The sequence below is a fragment of the Panthera leo genome, chromosome D4 (genome assembly GCF_018350215.1).
Source record: "Panthera leo isolate Ple1 chromosome D4, P.leo_Ple1_pat1.1, whole genome shotgun sequence".
NCBI lineage: Eukaryota > Metazoa > Chordata > Mammalia > Carnivora > Felidae > Panthera > Panthera leo.
The window spans coordinates 24,055,465-24,077,581 of NC_056691.1; the positions used below are offsets into that span (position 1 = coordinate 24,055,465).

Here is a 22,117-nt window from a genome sequence, read left to right on the forward strand (position 1 = left end):
GGATAATTCTGGCTACTCTTTGTCAATGTTCTCCACTGGAGGATGACCAAGTGGTCATTTTACTTCCATGAGAGGTTTAAATCCTTGGTACAACTACATCCATTAAAGGGAGGTGAGCGGAGTTCTGCCTGGACAAGGACAGGAGACCCATCAAAAAGGATGGAGGTTGGGGGTGCCTGGGGGGCTCAGTTGGTTAAGCATCTGACTTTGGCTCAGGTCATGATCTCACCATTCATGGGTTCGAGCTCCACATCGGGCTCCGTGCTGACAGCTCAGAGCCTGGAGCCTGCTTCAGAGTCTGTGTTTCCCTCTCTCTACCCGTCCCCCAGTCCCACTCTGTATCTCTCTCTCTCAAAAATAAATAAACGTTTAAAAAAAAGTTTTAAAAAAGGATGGAGGTTTGCCAAAATACCTCTTAAAGTGAATGTAGACAAAAGTGAAGGGCCATAAACTACAAAGCTCATGAACTGCTAAGGTCTATCCCAATAGACCCACTTTTACCCTTACCATGGCTAGCTTTTCTCCAAAGTATCCTGGGACACACTTTTGTCCCTCTGCTGCAGCAGCATCACGAAGATCAGCCTTGTTTCCCACCAACATGATAGGAATGCTCTCCTGGGTTGCATCCTGCCATAAAGAATAAAATTGTGTGTTCATCAAACACCGAACAAGTTCCACTGACAAGAGCAGCAATACCAACCGCAGCTTCCATTCTCCAAATGCCTCTCGGGTGCCAAGTGACATAGAGGGACGATCTTTAAGCCTCAAAATATCTCTAAAAAGAGTCAGACTTGTTCCTATTGCCAAGTGAGAACACTGAAATTCAGAGAGGCCAAATAAGAACTTGTAAAGGCCCAGGCCACGGTCCAAATGCACTCCATCCCCCCTGCCACCGTACAAACCAATATAAACTCAAGAGGCATGACCACAGAATTATATTTGGCTGTGGCGCCCACAGCATTTTCTGCAGCTTTCACTCCAAAGAGCGGTGATGACCAGTCAACTTCGTTATCTCAGGTACAAAACACACAGGAAATCCCTCAGCCATAATGGGATAAAAACAGAGCCTGAGGGCTCCACATGCACTGCTGTCTGGTTTACAACAAAAGCAAAATATGAAGGTTCTAAAAGGTTCATTTTTCTTACAAGAGTTAATTACCAATCATTCAAAGGAATCAATTGTAAGGATAATGCTCCTAAATCAACTTACACAAACTGTACCACCATCTGGGACCACACGAGCTGGCAGAGCGTGAAATGAGAGAAGCACAGCTGAGTTTGAGGCCCCCCGCTCCCACCACCGGGCTGCCGGTGTGGGTGTGTGAAATCAGGCAAATCTCTTCATGTTTCTGCCTCAGTTTCCCCACTTATAAAATGAAGGAGTTAGTAAGAGCACAAGTGACCTCAAAAGGTGCTGATGAGAACAGAGGAAGATGACCTGACCAGCACAGAAAAACAGGGTTCTGGTTCCTAAGCACAAGAAGCAGGAGCCCCGACTAAGGCACATGGGACGTGCCCTTTGCGGTGTCTAAGATACAAGTTGTTCTTTCAGTTTGGTGCCCTACCTGTCACGAGATCAAGAAATAAGCATTAAAAATGATGACATTATACCTGACTTCCTTTCTCTTCAGACCATTTTCCTTGAACCAGAGTGCGATAACAGCAAAGGGGGAAAGGAAATAAAAGGCCCTCCCAGAAACTAGGCACCCCATCCACTAACGTGTTAATTAATTGTGCTTCTTGGGCAAACTGCTCAGGTTCCAAGGGGGCACCATTTGGGAGCCATTAAACAAATATTCACTTAAGTAAGCCAAGAACCCAAGCATCCAAATGACTTCCCAAAGTCATTCCAGTAAAGACTGGCAGTTCCTTTAGGTCTTGACTCAAACTTCACCTTCCAGGGAGGCCATGCTGACCACACCACCTGCGGTCCAGTGCCTCATCATCAGGCCCCTTCCCCTGCCCTCTTCTTGTTGCTACAAGATTTGTTATTTTCTATCATTCTATTTATTTTACATATTTATTGCTGGTTATGTTTCCCCTACTAGAGTGCAAGCTCCGTAAGGATAGGGCTTTCCGTTTATTAATGGATACGCTGCAGGCTCTAGAATAGTATGTGCACAAAGGAGGCACTCCCAAAATGCTCTTGAACGTGTAAAAGTCAGGAAGAGATCCCACATCTCAAGTGTCTCCTCCCTTCAACTTTCACCCAATTATTCAATCAATACATTATTCATGACAGGTAAGTAAATGGCCAAAATTTAACTTTATCCCTAATTTTGTTGCACGATTTTGTAACCCAGTGGTTTTTATCAAAGTATATTCATTAATAATTCAGAGGGTCTGTTCACTGCTGAAGTTCTACAACCCTCTGGCTTACCCCAACAATCATAATCTGAGTTTCTACCCATATTTATAGTGGCCATATAAACTGTCCCTACAGGGGATGCCTGGGTGGCTCAGTCAGTTAAGTGGCCAACTTCAGCTTAGGTCATGATCTCATGGTTCCTGAGTTCGAGCCCCACATCAGACACTCTGCTATCAGTGCAGAGGCTGCTTCCTATCCACTTTGGATCCTCTGTCTCTCTCTGCCCCTCCCCGCTCTTGCTTGCTCTCTCTCTCTCCCTCTCAAAAATAAACATTTAAATAAATAAATAAATAAATTGTCCCTGTAGAATTTCCTCAAATTAGAGTGAGCCATGGCAAAGGTTTATCATGCTTTGTTTTTTTCTGAAGGTGAAAGTCTAATGCCAACTGGTATCTAATTTTTCCCGATTGCAAATTCAATCATTCATCTTCAATACAGTTTTCATCCTTTTCAGACCCTGTGAAAGGTGATCCAAAGAGCGAAAAAGGTCACTTATCATGTGTTGGTGATTAGCAAATCATGGCAAATTATGAGGTCCTGGTACATGCTGTGGCTGGTCACTAAGGGCCGTTTCAACATGGGCTGACCTTGCCTTTAGGCCTCCTTTCCTTGAGCATAAATCCAAAGACTTAAAACAAAGACTAAGTCTAAAAACAACAACAACAATTAAAAAACCAAACAAACAAAAAACAAAGACTAAGTCTGATAGTTTTAACAACAAAAAGTTTTGCTATAGATTTTGAATTTCTGTGGGGTATGAGTTTGCTGGGATTATGTCATTCTGGACTCATCGCTCTGTCCCAGGGAGGTCTGTCTGTTCCCTTGAGCAGCTGCTTTTCCTCTGTTGACTGATGGTACCTTGGAATTCCTTTCTGGACCTCAAAAGCTTTTCTCAACCCACTGCTTACTCTGGCACTTTATCCCAGTAGCAACCAGGGTTGAATCAGGAGAGCCAATTCCCCATTCAACCCCTAACCTCTAAATAACCACAAGCCATTGTCCTATTCTTTCTCTACCTCAAGTTTCACATAAAAAAGTGAGAAAAACATTACACTTTTTACTTCTTTTCTCAGATACATTACAGAGATGAATATAACATGTGGAAAGTTTTGTGAAATAAAAATCCTACATAAATGTCAACACACTTTCATCGTTATTTATAACAAATTTAAGTCATGATATTTCAGTAGAACAAAATGCACATTTCTTTGTCATTTCTCACATCACTTCTTTAGTTAGAAAGAGATCATTAATTCTATTTTTGATAGGGTATTAAATAGGCCCAACTGAAGAATCTAGAGGCTAACCTGGTATCATACAGCAATCAGTTCTGTGTTTAGTCACCACTGTACTATTTCATGCCTGTTAAAAATTATAGATAATGGATTTAATTGAAAAATTATATCAGCCACTATTTTTTTTAATTTTATTTTTTCTAAAAGAGTATATTGAGTGGTGCCTGGGTGGCTCAGTTGATTGGGCGACTGACTTCGGCTCAGGTCATGATCTCTCGGTTTGTGAGTTCGAGCCCCGTGTCGGGCTCTGTGCTGACAGCTCAGAGCTTGGAGCCTACTTATGATTCTGTGTTTCCCCCTCTCTCTGCCCCTCCCCTGCTCACGCTCTGTGTCTGTCTCTCAATAATAAATAAATGTTAAAAAAAAATTAAAAGAGTATATTGAACCATAGCTTGTAGTTTTATGTTGATTAATAACTGCTGGGGGCTCCTGGGTGGCTCAGTCAGTTAAGCGACTGACTTTGGCTCAGGTCATGATCTCATGGTTCATGAGTTTGAGCCCCACGCTGGGCTCTGTGCTGACAGCTCAGAGCCTGGAGCCTGCTTTGGATTCTGTGTCTCCCTCTCCCTCTCTGCCCTTTCCCCATTCATGCTCTGTCTCTCAAAAATAATAAATAAACATTAAGAAAAATTAAAAAAAAAAATAAACGCTGACAGCAAGACACCTGGGTGGCTCAGTGGGTTAAGCATTTGACTTTTGATTTTGTTTCAGGTCATGATCTCGTCATGGTTCTGGGATCGAGCCCCACATCAAGCTCTGTACTGACAGCACGGAGCCTGCTTAGGATTCTCTCTCTCTCAAAATAAATAAACACTTAAAAAAATAAATAAAACTTAAAAAAATAACCTCTGGCAGCACACTAACTATGGTCAAAATCATTTCCTACTTTCAGAAATTATTCACCATGAAACCAAAGAAAGGTCCTCAGAGGAAAGACATCATCTCATTTAACCAAAAAAAAAAAAAAAAAGAGCACAGATGTTACCACGTATGTTTAAAATACCAACTGGAGGGGCACCCAGGTGGCTCAGTCAGTTGAGCGTCCGACTTCGGCTCAGGTCATGATCTCACAGCTCGTGAGTTCGAGCCCCATATCAGGCTCTGTGCTGACAGCTCGGAGCCCTGGAGCCTGCTTCAGATTCTGTGCCTCCCTCTCTCTTTGCCCCAACCCACTTGCATTCTGTCTCTATCTCTCTCAAAAATAAATAAACATTAAAAAAATGTTTTTAAATCAACAAATAAATAAATAAAATACCAACTGGTATTTCAGTGATACCCAAATTACTGCCACCACAAGGCTGAGAACGCAGGTGCCACAGAACTGGGCCGTGCACATGCTCACATCCATGATGCGGCACCCACACATCCGGCATGCATGGAAGGCCCTGTGCAACACCCAGTCATTCTACACACTACCCCATGTGTAAAAGCAGCTTCTTCTCAGGCTGCCTACATGTGCATTTACTTCCAAAAGGGTTCTGATTTCATCTGTAAGAACACCCCCAAGTTTCATTCCCAGAAGCTCCCTTCAGTGGTATCCGTGGTTCTGTGGAAACCTACCCAGCTACTGAGGAAGAGACCAATACTGCCAAGTGTCACTGGAAACTCCCTCTAACACCCAGTCCTTCCTGTGACAGCCTGGACCAATGGTCTCTACCGGTGTGCACTTCAACCAAGAAAAGAAATCGCACGTTCCAAGACGGCCTATGACTCTCTTGTGTAATTTTTGGTTTGCTTTTCTGTGTTGAGGTCTTACCTCAATCATATCTACCCACTCTCGTACATTAAGAAAGGATTTCTCGCACGTCACATCATACAGCAGCAGAACGCCATCTGCTCTCCTGAAGTAAGACTTGGCAATACTTCTGAATCTGGCAAAGAGAAAAGCATGTTAAGTAACGGTTCTAATCCGTCCATTGGGCAGGAGCTGCCCCTTCATCTCTTTTATGCTTTTTTTCTCATCTTCTAGAATAAGCCTCCCCCGAGAAGACTCTAACGGCAGCCGTCACTGTGAAACAGCCACCTCCAAGGACTGGGATGTCTCAGCGGAAGATAACTGGACAACAATCTGGGGTGCTAATCTACAAGAGCCAATCAATTTCTCCATCAAACTACCCCAAGAATGTCTGCAAACCGCAAAACATAACCAGGACAAGGTTGAAGCATAATTTCTTAAAAATTTCAGCCTTGGCAACAAGCTCCTGAACCTACACGTGGGACACAGAAGAGGGAGGGAGATGCACAAGAGAGAAAATCTCTGTTTTGGTGGGGGGGGGGGGTCACACGAAAGAAGAACAATGGCTGCAACAGGCCAGAAACTGTACACACAAGGTGAGGGGCAGCTCGTGAGGGGAAGAGCATATACCTCAACGTGTATGTCCCAACTCTAAGCCAACTGCCCTATTTTATATTATCTTCAGTAAGGCCACATCAACCGTGAATGTTTTTTATTCCTTTTTTTAAAAAATATTTTTTAAATGTTTTTTAACATTTAGAGGGCAGGGGCAGAGAGATGGGGACAGAGGATCTGAAGCAGGCTCCATGCCGACAGCAGAGAGCCCGATGCGGGGCTTGAACTCACAAACTGTGAGATCATGACCTGAGTTGAAGTCGGTCGCCCAACCAACTGAGCCACCCAGGCATCCCAACCACAAATATTTTTTTGTTTTTTTAATTAATTTTTTAATGTTTATTTATATTTGAGAGAGAGAAAGAGAGAGAGAGAGAAAGAGAGAGAGAGAGTGCGTGAGTAGGAGGGATACAGAGAGACAAAAACAGAGAAACTGAAGCAGGCTCCAGGTTCTGAGCTGCCAGCACAGAGCCTGACGTGGGGTTCGAACCCACGAACTGCGAGATCATGACCTGAGCCAAAGTCGGGTGCTTAACTGACTGAGCCACCCAGGCGCCCCATGAATGTTTTTTCAACGTTGAAACTCAGCCTGCTCCAGAATATGAGCTCCGGGTGAACAGCTTTTACATATCTGTGTCTGTTCCCTGCTGAATCTTAGCAGCCTGAGTAGTGCCTGGTACACAGGCAGGCAGCACCCAAACTTAGTTGAACAACTGGAGAGATTCTATTTCCAAAGAGTTAGACAAGATTAAAACCTGTGCTTAATACTTATGGTCATTGGCAATGAATGCAAGATAAGGCAATGCCACCCAACATGAGTCTTCCATTTAGTTTGTGCCTCTGCCCTTGAACTGAAGGAAGCGGACAGATTCTCTTTTCCATCACTTACTGTACCCGACTAAGTACCTGCCCCCACTGACACTGCATTTGGACTGCTGGGTCACCTAAATTCCCTTCTTCTCTTTTTCCCAAGTCAACACAGGCTCAGAGGAAGCCTAAAGATCGCCAAGGACAACTGACAGGTAAGTGAAGGAGGGAAGAATGTAGCAAAAAGTGTGCATTCCTGAAATTGTAATATAATTACATGATCACGAGCAGAAAAAAACACCAAGCACCTTAGGAGGCTTGTCTAGGCAAACCTAAGCAGAGCCCGAAGCACCAAACAAAGCACTTGCCTCTCCTGACCGGCTGTATCCCAGAGCTGCAGGACCGTTCGCTCTCCATCCACAATGAGAGTTTTCATTTGAAAATCAACTCCTAAGAAGGAATTATAAGAGAACATGAGGGAACATGATGTAAATAATTCTATTGTTCTTTTACTCTCAAGCACTACTGGGATAAGACAAAAGCCAATAAGCCCAAGCTCAGTGAGGTAAACAGGAATGAATGTGGCCTTCAAGGAGACTGACCTTCAGATACTAATTACAAGTCAGACCACACGTGTGCACACACGTGCAGATGTACCATCTGCAGGTTGGCTGACTTGGGGAAGGATTTAATCTATGGACAAAAGGAAAATCTATGTTCTATTTGCTTGGGTAATCAGACGAACTCAGTTATGTCTCTGTGTTTGTGTGTGTACATGTGTATGTGCTTGTGTGCACATAAACATGTGCATATGTGTATGTATGTGCATGTGTATGAGTGTGTATACGGGTAAGACACACATACGTGCCATGCTCTTTAGCAACTGAACAAAACACTGCAGTCTTTTTATGAATCAAATTACAGTGAACTTTCAGCTTTGTTATCTTGAAGGGTATGTAACAAAGGACCATAAATTTACAAAGACACCCACTGTGAAGAGGGTAATCAATCTGTTCTAATATTTCCAGTTATCAAAATAAGAACTCTTAGATGAAGAACAAAAGTGAATGATAATTTGCGTATCTTCAACCCTATTTACTGATTATTATGCAAATCTGGGAAATCAGGACACTTCTTTTCTTGTTCTCAGAAGTATTTACTCATGTATTCCATTGTAAAGGAGGGGAGGGATCATACACCTGCCTATGATTTTGACCATGACAAACTGGCCATTAATAATGTCACTTTATCAACAAGTGACATCTTATCAGAAAAGCTTTCCCTGGCCACCCTGTGTGAGATTTCGCCTCTCTCCAAACCTCATATTTTTTTATTTGTTTTTCACCGACTCCCGTCCTTTGGGATGTAGCTTCCTTCGAGGCTAGGTTTTAGTTGACTGTTCATTGTGTGCCCTCAGCACCTACAACTGCATTTGGCTCATAGCAGAACCCAGGAAATGTTTGCTGAACAAATGAATCTCTAGCTCTGAACTTGGTTCAGTTTTTCTGACCGGCTAAGTAGATTATCTTTGTCCTTTGCCAGTCTTCTTTTCCTAAAGTTGGGCCTTCACTAAAACAGAAGAGGACCATTCTACAGACAAGGAGACACACACACACACACACGCATGTACGTATACAGAGAGAGATCTGTATATCTGTGTATCTAATCTCTAAAGAAAATAAACTCAAGCTAAACAAGGTCATCTCCCCATTATCAACTGAAGAAGGAACCATACCCAAAGTGGCACTTGTATTTCCTCGAAATTCATTCTTGCAAAGTCTCATGAGGAAACTAGACTTCCCCACTGCAGCATCTCCAGCAAGCACAATCTTGTAAGCCTTCTGTGAGCTGGAAGATTTATGGTTACCATCCACCATGTCTGTCTAGGGGACAAAAGCCACAGTGGGTGATAAAGGTCATGCCAGTTTTCTTCCTGAAAAGTTATATGACACAGTGTTCATGAATAAAATACCTCAGCAACTACCTACCGGTGGTGACAGTGCCGAGATGGGCTTTCTCGAAGAACTGACAATGCTGCCTTCACTAGAGGGCCCCTGGGGCTTCCAGTCCAAGATGGAAGCCACGCCTTCTGCACCAAACGTCTCTTCATCTCTTATATCAGGAACCTAATTTTTTTTTTAAGGCAGCGATTAAAAAACAAAGTCTCTCATTACACATATACATCATGGATTAGAGAGAAGAAAAATAAGTAGCTGAATCTATAGTCAGTGCTGTTAGGGAACAGAGTAGCCCCGAATGGCAATCTGTGAGAATATCTTCCCAACTTGGTGGAGGGAAAAACCATTCGGCTGACTATGTTTCATATTTATAACCGTTAAGTTGTATTCCCATGACGGATACAAGTCAAACGGGGTGACAGATTTCTATCAAAGGTAAGGCCCAGGAGACCATGATTTCTGGGGCTTACGTCTGTGTCTGAAGCATCGCCCGCAAAGCTCTCCTGCATGCCGTGTGACCTCTGAAGTCCCCTCTGGTGCTTGTACTCCACCTCTGAGTCGTACTCATTGGAGTCTCTCAGGGTAGACAAGCCGCTGTCGAAGCAGCTCTCAGGCAGGCTGTCAACCTCACAATTCATTCTCTGCATTGGATCACAGAGGGCCAACGAGTCACAGTCCTCATCCACATAGGAAGAGCGGGATGACCTGGTGACAAAGGGGAAGAGAGATTTACCGGAGAGCTCACAAAGCTCAGGACCACACAGCAGTGGACTCCAGAAGATCAACACTCTAGCTTTGGCCAAGAACCACAGTGTATTCCATGATTATGCATCAGGGGAAACAAAATGTTCAAAGCAATATCAGTTCATTCCATGCAACAATCAGTTAACATAAAGATATTCAAATCAAACATTTAACAAAAATGAAGCTGTTTTTAAAATCACTTTATTTCCTGATACAAAAGGAATTACAGTGTCCAGGGCATAAATGCAATCTCGAGTTAAGAAAAATGTATGCAGAACATGTGAACCTTTTTACTCTGATGTGTTCGGAACATATTCCAAACAGCTTGTCCATTTCTGGATAACTCTCTACTTAAAAGAGATGCTGAGAACCTGGACAGCGAAGGCATCTATGGTGACATGAGACTCAGATACAAGAAATAGTTCCGTGAACTCAGCTTAAGTCTCGTGAACTCAGCTTAAGTCTTAACAGTTTCTCTCCTCAAATACTCAAAGAGCTGACACATAATGAAGAAGAATACATTCTCTCAAGTTGCACAAGACAAAATAAGGGCCAACTGATAAACTTTTCCAGGAGTCATACTTCTAAACAACATGGTGAAAAATGACAGGCAATTAGAAAGGTATGGTACTGTAATATGACCTGGGAGCTTTCTGCCAGTAGGTGTTGATACAGAGTCTAGAAAGACTCCTATAGGAAAGGTACTTGGATAAAGGCTAGATCCCCTGACTTCTATGGATGTTTCCATTTATCAAACTCTCTAACATCTTATAAGTGAGGCAGAAATTAACATCAAACAGGAGAATCAAAAGAAACCACATTATTTCCCTAAATACTTTTGCTTTTCCATTTGATTTTCACAAAAACCTAAGTTTATGTTGAAATAAAAGCAAGGGCTATAACTCATTTAGTCACCACTATACTCTGGGGACCATTCTGGCCACTTGGAATAGACCATCTCATCAGAATGGAGAAATGGGCAGGGTATATAAGTGTACAGAGATAAAAATATTAAGAGATTAATATGCTTAGAAAACAGAAGGTGATCTCAAATATAAGTAAATATAAGCCATATAAATCTGAGAACTCAAAAATATTTTGGTGCCATTAGCAAATGTGTCAAATTAATTAAAAAGGTAATAACTTAAACCACCAAACTCTCCCTAAATATGTTGCTCATATCCTGGGGCATGTATTCACACCATATCTGTAGCTAGCTATCTGTGTGTGTGTGTGTGTGTGTGTGTGTGTGTGTGTGTGTGTGTGTACATTTTCTTGTTGTTTTATAATTTATGAAACTCTCCTTCTAAAACTGATTTAGGTAACACTATAAGGAAACTAAGAAAACCATACTCATAATATAGTACAAACTACTTCAGCTCCATGTAATTATTGATCAGAACTTTTTTTAAAAACTTATTCAGATTTTTGATAAGGAATGAAGAAGTGAAATCCTGAATTGAGAAATCACTTCCATGAATATCTAGACTCCAAATTAAAAATATAGGTACAGATCAGACTTTCTCAAAATCAAGTTCCAGACATACTCTTTTAAAAGTAAACTATTCTTATTTCCCCAAAGAATATTTTCATCATAATTAAATATGTACAAATATAGAACAAGTCATATTTTTGTTACAGATCTTAGAGAAAACACAAAACTAAAACAAATAGACAAGTTAAAACCCAGTAAGGCCACAAAAGCAATAAAATTCACAATGTGCTTTTGAGTTTTTATATTAGCATCAAAAAGTAAATTTAAATGTTGATTTCTTACATCAAATTAATGACCCTCCAAAGGGGACATCAGTCCAGACCCTACTGGCCCACTGGTTCCTATTCAGGGTGATGAGCACCTGAGTGCTATGCTCTTATCTCTCTGAGCCACAGGCGTGTGATGACTTTGTCCCTTAGAACCTACTGTTGAGGAGTTCTTAGTCCAGTACTATTCAGTCTTACCCATAGTGTGTAATCTTTTCCAGAAAGAACTATGGTAAAATTTCTGAAATAGTTTTCAGTTATGTATCTTTTCCCTTATGTGCTTAGAATTGATCTTAAATATCAGTCCAGAAAAAGCACATTGCACCCACACATTGTTAAAAAGAAGGAGCCTGGGTGGCTCAGTTGGTTAAGCTGTGCTGGCAGCTCACAGCCTGGAGCCTGCTTCAGATTCTCCCTCTCTCTGCCCCTCCCTTGCTCTCTCTCTCTCTCTCTCTCTCAAAAAATGAACATTTAAAAAAAAATTTAAATAAAGATAAAAAATGTCTACTGCTTAGTAACAGAGCAACCAAGTTGCCTACAAGTCTATAAACCATCCACATTTATTATTTCACAAATCAGTGAGCAACAAAACTTCTGATACCTGGATAGAATTTTCCTAAAAGTGACCACCAATAAGCCTTGGTAACAAACCTTTCTGAAAGGGGACCTGACCATCTTGCTATCTCCGGGATAGTAAGTACATTATTCTTGAGAACAAAAGTTCTCAAATGCAAAGGGAATGAACATGAATTGGAGGGTTGCACTGGAAATGGAGAGCTGGAAACCTAGAGTTTATGTGCTCACTTCTATTCACAAACTTTGATACACTCCAAAGTTAACTTTTTAAGTAAAACAAAGAACATATGTGTTTGTACACACATGTATACATACATGTAACCTTTCAGTCCTTATCACTAGATCTCAAGCTAGGACCAATACTTCACTTCATATGATTCAGAATAGAGGTAAATTCTCACTTCAGCTTCAATACAATAGCTCACCAACACCTACTAGTCATATTTCTATTTGTTTTTAAAGTTTCCCTGCCCTTGAACACAGCTTACATATTATGCTGAGCTATTAAACATTTACAGATCACGCCAAGAGTCTCAAAATCATATACCACACATACATCAACATCTTACACTGTAATTCCATTTATTTCCCTGAAACAGCACTCAGAGTCCATTTCTAAGGAACACGACCTGATGAGGGATGAGGTAATGGGGAGCACATGTAAAATCAAGTCATGATAACATCTTAAGGAAACTACTTTGCCCTCTCTGGGACATTTTTACTTGGAATTTTTACAGGTTTCAGAAATTTAAAATAACATAGCAGAAAATAGAAATTTGTGCCCAAAGTAGATTCTACTATTTTATTAATTCACCTTTAAGGAAACTGACTTTCCTTTTAACTTTGATCCAGAATTCAAACAAAAAGTAAGTAGGTGTTAACATACCTGTCATAGCCCAGAGGTTGAGGGGAATGACCATTAAATTTGGGACTGCTTCTAGAAATTGTATTCCCTGGTGATATATTATTTATGCGCTGCAATACAAAAATATATAAGCAATTTTTTGTTATGCCAGGTACATATAGTACATATACATATACACATATATACAACACACTAGTTACCTTCCACTGTAATTCAAATCTTGGTGTCCTACATGAGTAAGTATTGAGTACGGACGCTGAGATAAAAACTTCCAACAAGGCACCTGCACACAGTACCCTTGCCTCATTGTGTCTTCGGTCCAAGCCTTACTGCATAAGCGATAAAGGGGTATCCCGGTTCCCCACATCTGCCAGGACCCTGCAATACCAACTTCTTTGGATTTCTTTCTTCTCAAACCATAATTTGGCCGAGTGACTGACCTGTCCATATGTAAAGCTACTGCATAGGAACCCCAAACTGGAAGCTGACCTCCAAAAGTGGGAGAGGAGGATTTCTGGCATGTGCCCTCTGGGGAAGTTCCCCAAATTTCCAAGAAGGGCTTAGCTTGTTTCCACAGCAGGGTTTTAAAACTAATACCTCCACTCTGATAATCTTACCACCATAGAAAATACTTACTGTGTCTAAATGCATGCCTCAGTCAGAAGTGCGTTCTCCCTCCTCAGAAATGAGCAGTATTTTCTTTGTACTTCTATAAGATTTCCCACTTTTTCTTATATTATTGCCATCCATGCACATCTTAACTCCCCACTACATTATAAACTCTTCCGGGACCCAGGTCACACTTTATACATCTTTCTCTGGTTTCCCTGAACATCTAACAGAGAGTCAGTTAACATCTAGGTATTTATGTCTACAGAGGGGTGGCATATTTTTTAATTTGGGAAAATGTTGCTTCTTCTCATTAAATGGAATAGTTTCTCATTATTGTAAGTTCCCCTTTAAGAAAATACATGATTTGTGGGGTGCCTGGGCAGCTAAGTCCATTAAGCAAGTCTGACTCTTGGTCTTGGCTCAGGTCATGGCCTCACTGTTCATGAGTCCAAGCCCCACATCGGGTTCTGTCCTGCCAGTGGGGTCCTGCTTGAGATTTTCTCTCTTCCTCTCTCTCTACCCCTCCCTGTTCATGCTTGCTCTCTTTCTCTCAAAACAAATAAACAAACAAAATACTTTAAAAAGAAAATACATTATTTTCATCAAAATATCCCACTACAAGAAGGAACAAAATGTATTCTAAAATTCTACTTGCGGGGCTCCTGGGTGGCTCAGTCAGTTAAGCATCTGACTTCAGCTCTGGTCATGATCTTACGGTTCGTGAGTTCAAGCCCCACATCAGGCTCTGTGCTGACAGCCCCGAGTCTGGGGCCTGCTTCAGATTCTGTGTCTCCCTCTCTCTCTGCCCCTCCCCCACTCACACTCTCTCTCTGTCTCTCAAAGATAAATAAATGTTAAAATTTAAAAAAAATAAAATAAAATTCTACTTGCATACCAAAGATCTGTTGAACTTGCTGTAACTGTTTTCAAGGGCACTCCTCAGGCCGTCATTACTGTCATGCAGTTTCCGGTTAGCTGTTCTACAAAGCAGATAAATTAGATAGATAGATAAGGAAAGTGGGGGTGAAAATCACTGCCTTTGCAGGCTCTCATGTTCATTCTATGGAATTACTTACCACCTCTTGCAACTCTGTACCACTCCCCTTCAAACCTCATCAACTGAGATCATAATTCATTACTACAACTACAACTTGGTGAATCACTTCTTTTAAAGGTTTGGAGGCATTTAAGGAAGGAATTAGCTATGCTGTGGAATCCCCTCCCTCAGGTAGGTTCACAGTGTGATTAGGTTTCCTGCAGGTCTCTGTTCCCTAAGTGCCTGGACCCAGCTGGCCCCCTGCGCGTGTCCCAGCCAGGTGTGGATGCGATGTGTTTTATCACACTTCTTTCTCCTCCTGGCTATTCCCACATCCTACTCATGGCCTGCCACTGCCCAGGTACCAGTTAAGGTTCCAATGTTGACTGTGGATTCAAATCCCAACGCAGGCATGTACTTTCCATATAATTTATGGGAGTCATTTAAGCCGTCAAAGCCTCGGCAATCTCTTCTAAAAAATGAGGACAATAACAGAGCCCCTGCCTGAGAGCAGCCAATCTTTTCCTACTGAAGGCTTATCTACCCTTCAGATCTCAGCTCAACTGCTGCACCTGCCAGAACACTTTCTGGACCTTCCTGGTTAGGAGGAAGCTCTGTCCTGTATGCCCCTAGGGGACACGTCCCTTCCCCCTGTCCCACCTCCTCTCCAGCATTTTATGTTTATTTCTATAATTATTGATCAGTTTCCATTCTCTTTCCCTAGATGAGCCCCATATCTAGAGAGACTTTTTTTTTTCTTTTTTTTTTACTTGTACTCCATCCTCAGCTCCTGGAACACCTGACCCATAAAAGGTAATGAATGTAAATCTGCTGAATGAATGAATAAATGAATGAACAGAGTTACTATGTCAACCCTGTACCTGCTACAGGTGAGAATTAATAAGCATTGTAAATGGTGAAAAAAAACAAAACAAAACAACAGGGGCTCCTGGGTGGCTCAGTGAGTTAGGCATCCGACATCGGCTCAGGTCATGATCTCAACGTTCGTGAGTTTGAGCCCTGCATTGGGCTCTGTGCTGACAGCTCAGAGCCTGGAGCCCGCTTCAGATTCTGTATCTCCCTCTCTTTCTGCCCCTCCCTCACTCACACCCTCTCTCTCACTCTCAAAAATAAACATTAAAAAAATTTAAAAACAAACAAACAACAACAACAACAACAACAACAACAAAACTTGGCAAGCCTGACCTTACTTCCTTTGGGAAGACAAACCAGAAGAAAATACCTGGATAGAAAAGAGAGCAGGGTGGAGGAGGGGAAGGTTTTGTGGAGAAGGCCCTCACAGGCTAGAATTATAGTAACTCAGGAGCGAAGATGACAGGGTGGGTATAATATTTCCAGTAGGGTTAAAAAAAAAAAAAACCTAAGAAAAATAGCTGTGTCATCAAGAACAATACACTGGGAAAGAATGATCCTTTGTACCTGGTGCTGTGGCATGAGCTAACAGGACTCCTGACCACCTCTGCTGGGCTGCAGAGGAAACCTCTGAGGTCACAGCCCTTAGTCTTTACAGAGGTATTATAACATACCACCTGACTTGCGAGGGATTTTAGAAAATTATACTCTAGCCTCTGGATTTGAATAGTTTACTTAGGATTAAAAGCATGAGAAAACCAAGTGGATGTGCTGGAGGCAGCATGGCGAGAAGAAACGAGCATATATCCGCAAACCCAGTATATGGCAACTTGTGTCAGATGTGGCACGGCTCTTATTAACAAAACATTAGGAAAATGTAGATGTAATGAGCATTTTATATGAGAACTTACTGGAGTATTTCAATTTGCCTCTCAAGACTATTTCGATCTTCTGTGTACTCTTGGATTATTTGCAGATCCCTGTAAAATCATATTTTATGTTTGAACAAGAATTAGGTATTCAGTCCTGCCTCACCTGTACCTATCTTCCCAGACCCCCTTTCTCAAAGATGTGTCCCTGGCCCTGGTTTTCTAGCTCCCTGCGCTTCCCGCGCTCCTGCTCGGTTCCTCTGTGTCGTCAGCACATCCCCTCTGCTTCCTGTGCAAGTTTCTGGCTGTGTTCCTCCCAGAACATCATGACCCCTCCCCTTCTGCTAAGTCCACTCTCCCCAGGCACTCATCACCAGTCCCTTCAATCCAGCCTGCTCTCTCACCTCTGACCCTTCCCTGCTTATTCCCTGCCTTACACAATCCCAACCCAGCTACCTTCTCCTGCCTTGTGATTCCTTCTCCTCTCCTTGCCTGGGCCTCCCCTCCTCACCCTGGACCGCAGAGGAGTCCACAGGACCAGGCTTTCTCCATCTGCTATAAACCTATGCTCAGAGATTCCTGTTGCTTTATTACAAAGCCCTGGCTGCCTCCCCATAACGTCCACTGAAAACAGCCACTCACCACCAGCCCATATTCTACCCCCATTCCTAAGTGGACAAATCCCTAAGCTTCCAAAGACTCTGAGGCTCTCAACTTTTGTTCACAATAACCTGTCTGCTCACTCTCTTGATGATAAAGCTCAAAGTTTCCCAATGGACTATAGGAATTTAAGTTCCTTAGTCAACAATTCTGGGCCCTTACATCATAGCCTTAAATTAGCTTTTAAAATTTTTAATTTTGTTTAACTTTTATCTTTCCATTCAAAATATCTTTTTCTGTCCAAACGTCTGAGCACTGTTCCCCAAACAGTCTTATCTGTCCCTATGTTTGTGCCTCTGCCTTGGTTACTGCCTCACCTGGAACATCTCTGAGACTCTCTTTTTCCATCTGTGAAATAGGAATACTAAAAGTCCCTATGTCATAGGATATTCTATGGACTGAAAGAGTTAATACTAGTAAAGTACTAAGTACGGGCCGGCAGACGGTAATGCTACTTTTGTTACTTGCTGATGTTGCCCCTTCAGCCAACACAAACCAACTCCTTTCAACCTCAATGTCTCCTCTTTAATAAAGTTTTCACTTCTTCTGAATAAAAAGTACATTTTGCCTACCATCACATGGCAGTGAAGCCCACCTGTAACACTGCTGCTGGTATTGTTCCTGACACTGCTTAGCTCTCACATTAACTCTGTCATCTTTTGGCTTTGAATCTTTCTCAACAACATTTGATGTTCTCACAGAGCAGAGACCACATCTTTGCTTTTTTATGTATTCTACACTCATAACTCCTTATTTAGTTTAGGAGCCTGTGTACAGTAAGTACTTGCTTCGCTGCTTTTCATTACAGGACTTTAATTCTGATTAAAGTTTACAAGCAAATAAAACAAAAAGCAAGATAGTTTTCCCAAGTGTACGTGTTTTATATATATGAGTGTGCATATGAATGTATGTGTATGTGTATACACATACATACATGTATGTATTCTGTGCATATATCCATATATGCATTCACATGCAAGGGTGTGTATACAAATACATGCATTATACATTTGCACACCTTTACCTATATAAATATACAAATATATATAAATGCATGTGTTTGTGTGTGTGTGTGTGTTAGGTCTTGTGTTAATAACACCACACTAATAAGACTAAAGCATATCAAAAGGAAATGACTTACTAATAAGATGCTACTTTTTCCCCTTTCATATGTTGAAGGGCCAGGATTCCCACCTTCGAAGCACCTTAATTAGCACTGACTCCTGACACTTCATATTCTTCTGGTCTCAATAATTTAAGTATTTATTAAGTCCTGCACTGTCCTAAACACTCAATAACTAAACTAATATGTTTGTTAAAAAAATTAAAACACAAAAATCACCAGGAAACATGACACTGAAAGTGAAAGCTTTAGAAAGAACACATCAGCAAAAGTTAATAAATAACTCTTTATTTATTTCAGTTATTACACAGCTCAGCTTCATTCACATGAATGGTCATCAAAACAAACATTCCACTCAAACTAAAGAATAAAATGGAGAGTTTCATACCTTTCTGAATTCAGACTCTGATCAGCATAATCACTTTTCAAAGCATCTAATTCACTCTGAAGAAAGGCTATGTTTGTCTGTGCTTCTAAAAGATCTTTCTTAACTTTCTGATTTTCCTGGAGAAGAGGAACAGCACGGGCAGTTAGATTCAGAAGTGTCTTCCACCTGAGAGAGTCAAGTGCAGGGGAGCCTCGCGCACCAACCTTACCCCTCCACCGTTCTTCCAATCTTGGTATTCCAACAAACTATCAATTCAAGGTGATTTAAAATTATTATAAAGTATTAAAATCTCAAAGAACTAAATCCTTGAAGCTGTTCTTTTTTTTTTAATGCTTGACATTTGGTGCCAAACAATAGTCAAGACCTGATCATGAGGTCCTTTAACATGTTATTGGCAAATAAACTCCAATCAAATACTTAAACATCTGTTTTATTCAATGAGAGCTACAAAAATGCTGACAAATATTCTGTGAAATTACTAGTACCTGTTACCAAGTAGACTGCCTAGTTTTTATAATAAATCCTATCACCTAATGTTTGTAAGTTTTGCACTTAAAAATAAACTAGTGTGGTTTAAAAAATGTCCATATTTTTCAAAAAAAAAAAAAAAAACCATTGGGGCCTTCTGGTTCAAAATGATGGACTGAGCACTATTCTTTCCCTTTTGAGACCCCATTAACATGAAATACCAAATAACATGAAATAAACCAATACAAGTTAAAAGAACGGAGGAGGGGTCCCTCAACCATTCAGTGAATTAAATACATTTTTGGAAAATGGAAACTGGATGGAAATATGCTAAAGGGAAGAGAACAGGAGCAAAGGAGGTACAGAAGAGGCAGAGTTGAAGGTTCTGCTATAGAACAAAGGAGGAGGCAAAGGAGAAGACAGTTGGAAATGGGGCTAAAAACAGAGATTAAATTTTTATATTAAGGCACACCCCCGCCCCCAAGGCCATCCCCTTTATACTAAGCAAATAATAGCAGATAGTTGATTCCCAAGGCAGTAATACAGGGCACGTCTTTTAAAAAATAACTGGAAGACCCTGATACTGTTAGCTACAGCTTCTTGATTATCCATACCCCACTCATTCCGGTAATCAGGGGTCCCACAGTCTGACAGTCAGCTTCACACACAGAGCTCCTAGGAAGACTCTCTTTCAGGGAAGAGGCCTTGAGGTAAACAGATCTATTTACCTAGCTGCACAGGAATCCTACACCAGCGACCTTTTAAAATGCTCAGAAATTACAGGATGACATAAGGGGAGCAAGTTTGAAAAACAATCATTCCAATAAGAACTAAAACTTTGTGTACTCCAAAATTAATATTTTCAAGGAGAAAAACAAACTCCATGCATTGGGAACAATAAATAAGAATCTGTAAGGCATCAGTGGATGATATCGTGAAGATGCCAGAGTTGGGGTTTTTTTTGTTTGTTTGTTTGTTTTACAAGAAACCAAAAACTCAACCAGAAAATCCAAGAAAAACAAGCAATTCCACAAGAAAGTCATGATCCAAGTACAAAGCCAACTAAGATGTGGCAAAATTTGGAACTGCTGGTGCATTCCACTTTGACCATAAAGCTGGGAGCTTCCCTTCTGAACGGTACGGAGTAATGACTACAGAGAAAGAAAGGCACTTCTGCACAGCCAGCTCACTTCTGGCTCTGCAATGAGAATATTTAGACTCATAATAAAGGAAATGCTCACTACTGGCTTTCAAGAGTCCACCTAAAAACAAAATAAAGACAATTTTAAGGATGGTAACAAAACAGATGCAAATGCTGTCAACTACGGCAACAGAAAGAGCAAAGGTATGGTCAGCAAAAGATGAGAAAGGGACAAAAAGAGGAACGCTGGAGGAAGAGAAGGGCAATAACAGTCATCCTACAAAGCCAGGGACACAGACGGAGCTGAAGTTGTAAGAATACAGGGTTAACAATTTCAAGTTCAAGGGCGATGCCATTACTGCTTTGAATGAAAAAATAAGTAAAAGCATTCACAATAGGGGGCACCTGGGTGGCTCAGTCACTTAAGCGTCTGACTTCCACTCAGGTCATGATCTCACAGGTTCGATTTGTGAGTTCCATTCAGAGTTCGAGCCTGGGGCCATGTGGGGCTCTGCACTGACAGCTCAGAGCCTGCTGCCCCTCCCCCACTCTGGTGCACACGTGTGCACATACTCTCTTTCTCTCTCAAAATTAAATAAAAAATATTTTTTAAAAATCCAGAGGAATGGGGGTGCATGGGGGGCTCAGTCAGTTAAGTGTCTGACTTTGGCTCAGGTCATGATATCATGGTTCATGAGTTTGAGCCCCACATCAGGCTCTGTGCTGACAGCCCAGAGCCTGGAGCCTGCTTCAGATTCTGTATCTCCCTCTCTCTCTGCCCCTCCCCTGCTCGTGCTCTGTCTCTCAAAAATTTTAAATGTTAATAAAATTTTTTTTAAAGTCCAAGGCAATGCTTTATACTTAAAAAAAAAACATTCACAATAGTTGGGGTATCACTGAGGATAAAAGCCTGAGTAACACCCTTGGTCAAAGGTATGTCAAAGACTTTCTCTAACTGCGGTATTAATTTCTCTCTATGCTTCCATCCCTGGAACACTGAAATAACAGCATGATTATGTCTAAGAAACAGTTATCTAAGAGAAAATGTATTTCTGTAAGTGAAAGTTGATTCTTACCATTGATAAATCATAAATTTGCTTTTTTAATGCAGCCACATCTTCCTTTTGACTTATGTGTTTTGACTGTTCTTCTAGCTGAAAAAGCAAATAAAAGTTGTGCATTTTGCAAACTCGCTTTGAATTGCTTCAGTTAAGTTTCTGAATATCCGTAAGTGTAGATACAGGAATTCTGAAAGTCTTCAATTTTCAACTTTATCAGTCATTAAACTACATATAACTCATGAGGATTTGAAAATCTGCTTTAAATAATTTAAATAATTTCAAGTTCCTGAACTTGAAAAAGGGGTTTTATCGTTTAATGAACTTCCTTCGAAACAACTGAAAAGTCCTTTTGGGAAACCTTTCAAATATTCAGCAACCTACCTTCGCTTTTTCAGTTATGCTACATAGGAGTCTGGACCTTTATATTCCCCAAGAACTTTTATCTGTACTTTTTATCTATCCTCTATTATAATTATTTATGAAGGCCTTAATTCTACCAGAGTCTAAGATTTTTAAAAGAGGGTTAGTGTCAGATTCAACTGTTTTCTTCACAGCGATTTCAGTAAATGCTTATTAAAATAACTGAAATCAATAAAATGTAAGTATGACATAAGGCTAATGAATACATACTTGAGCTCTGCTTTCTGGCTGACTTATTAGTATATGAATACATACACAAACTATATGAATACATACACAAGCTTTGCTTTCTTGTTGACTTGTATTACCAGACTAAACTGGCTCAGGAGCATCTCTAACATGGACAACAAAAAATATCTTCCCTACAAACAGCTTACTTACCCGGAACCTTAGGGATTTGTGGGTTTCCATTAATTGAATAGTTAGGTACTGATCTAAAGGAATGCTGTATTTCATCAAGTCTAAGTCAAAGGCTAAGTAATCTGATGCTGGACTTTCTTCATCTTGCCAGACATCATCAACTAAAGATTTTCACACAACTATGCCGTGACTGCCGCATGGCAGACCACACGACTGTAACTAAGAAGAGCTCTTGATTTTATAAGAGGGATGTCAACTTCAGAGAAGAAAAACTGTGTGTGTGTGGTGGGGGGGGGGGGGATCTAGCTCCTCAGCATCAATGGCATAAGGTAATGGCAACTGTAACCAATTTGTAAACGTTTCCATAGTTCTTTAAACCCTT

The 22,117-nt window shown here is 41.0% G+C and overlaps 1 protein-coding gene across 3 annotated transcripts in view; it reads right to left on the minus strand.

The window, feature by feature from the left end:
• Positions 1–22,117, minus strand: part of RASEF (RAS and EF-hand domain containing) — an 82,149-nt gene that overhangs the window by 15,378 nt on the left and 44,654 nt on the right. For all 3 annotated transcript variants that reach the window (XR_006195992.1, XR_006195991.1, XM_042913558.1), the window contains exons 5-15: positions 20,971–21,048; positions 18,286–18,401; positions 16,157–16,225; positions 14,232–14,316; positions 12,746–12,834; positions 9,249–9,483; positions 8,809–8,946; positions 8,556–8,703; positions 7,189–7,270; positions 5,420–5,534; positions 508–627 (exon numbers count right to left, since the gene is read on the minus strand). Coding sequence is in view for 1 of the 3 variants with exons in the window: in XM_042913558.1 (XP_042769492.1) it covers positions 508–627; positions 5,420–5,534; positions 7,189–7,270; positions 8,556–8,703; positions 8,809–8,946; positions 9,249–9,483; positions 12,746–12,834; positions 14,232–14,316; positions 16,157–16,225; positions 18,286–18,401; positions 20,971–21,048 (1,275 nt within the window). In the remaining 2 variants the exon portion in view is untranslated. The remainder of the gene's footprint in view (positions 1–507; positions 628–5,419; positions 5,535–7,188; positions 7,271–8,555; positions 8,704–8,808; positions 8,947–9,248; positions 9,484–12,745; positions 12,835–14,231; positions 14,317–16,156; positions 16,226–18,285; positions 18,402–20,970; positions 21,049–22,117) is intronic.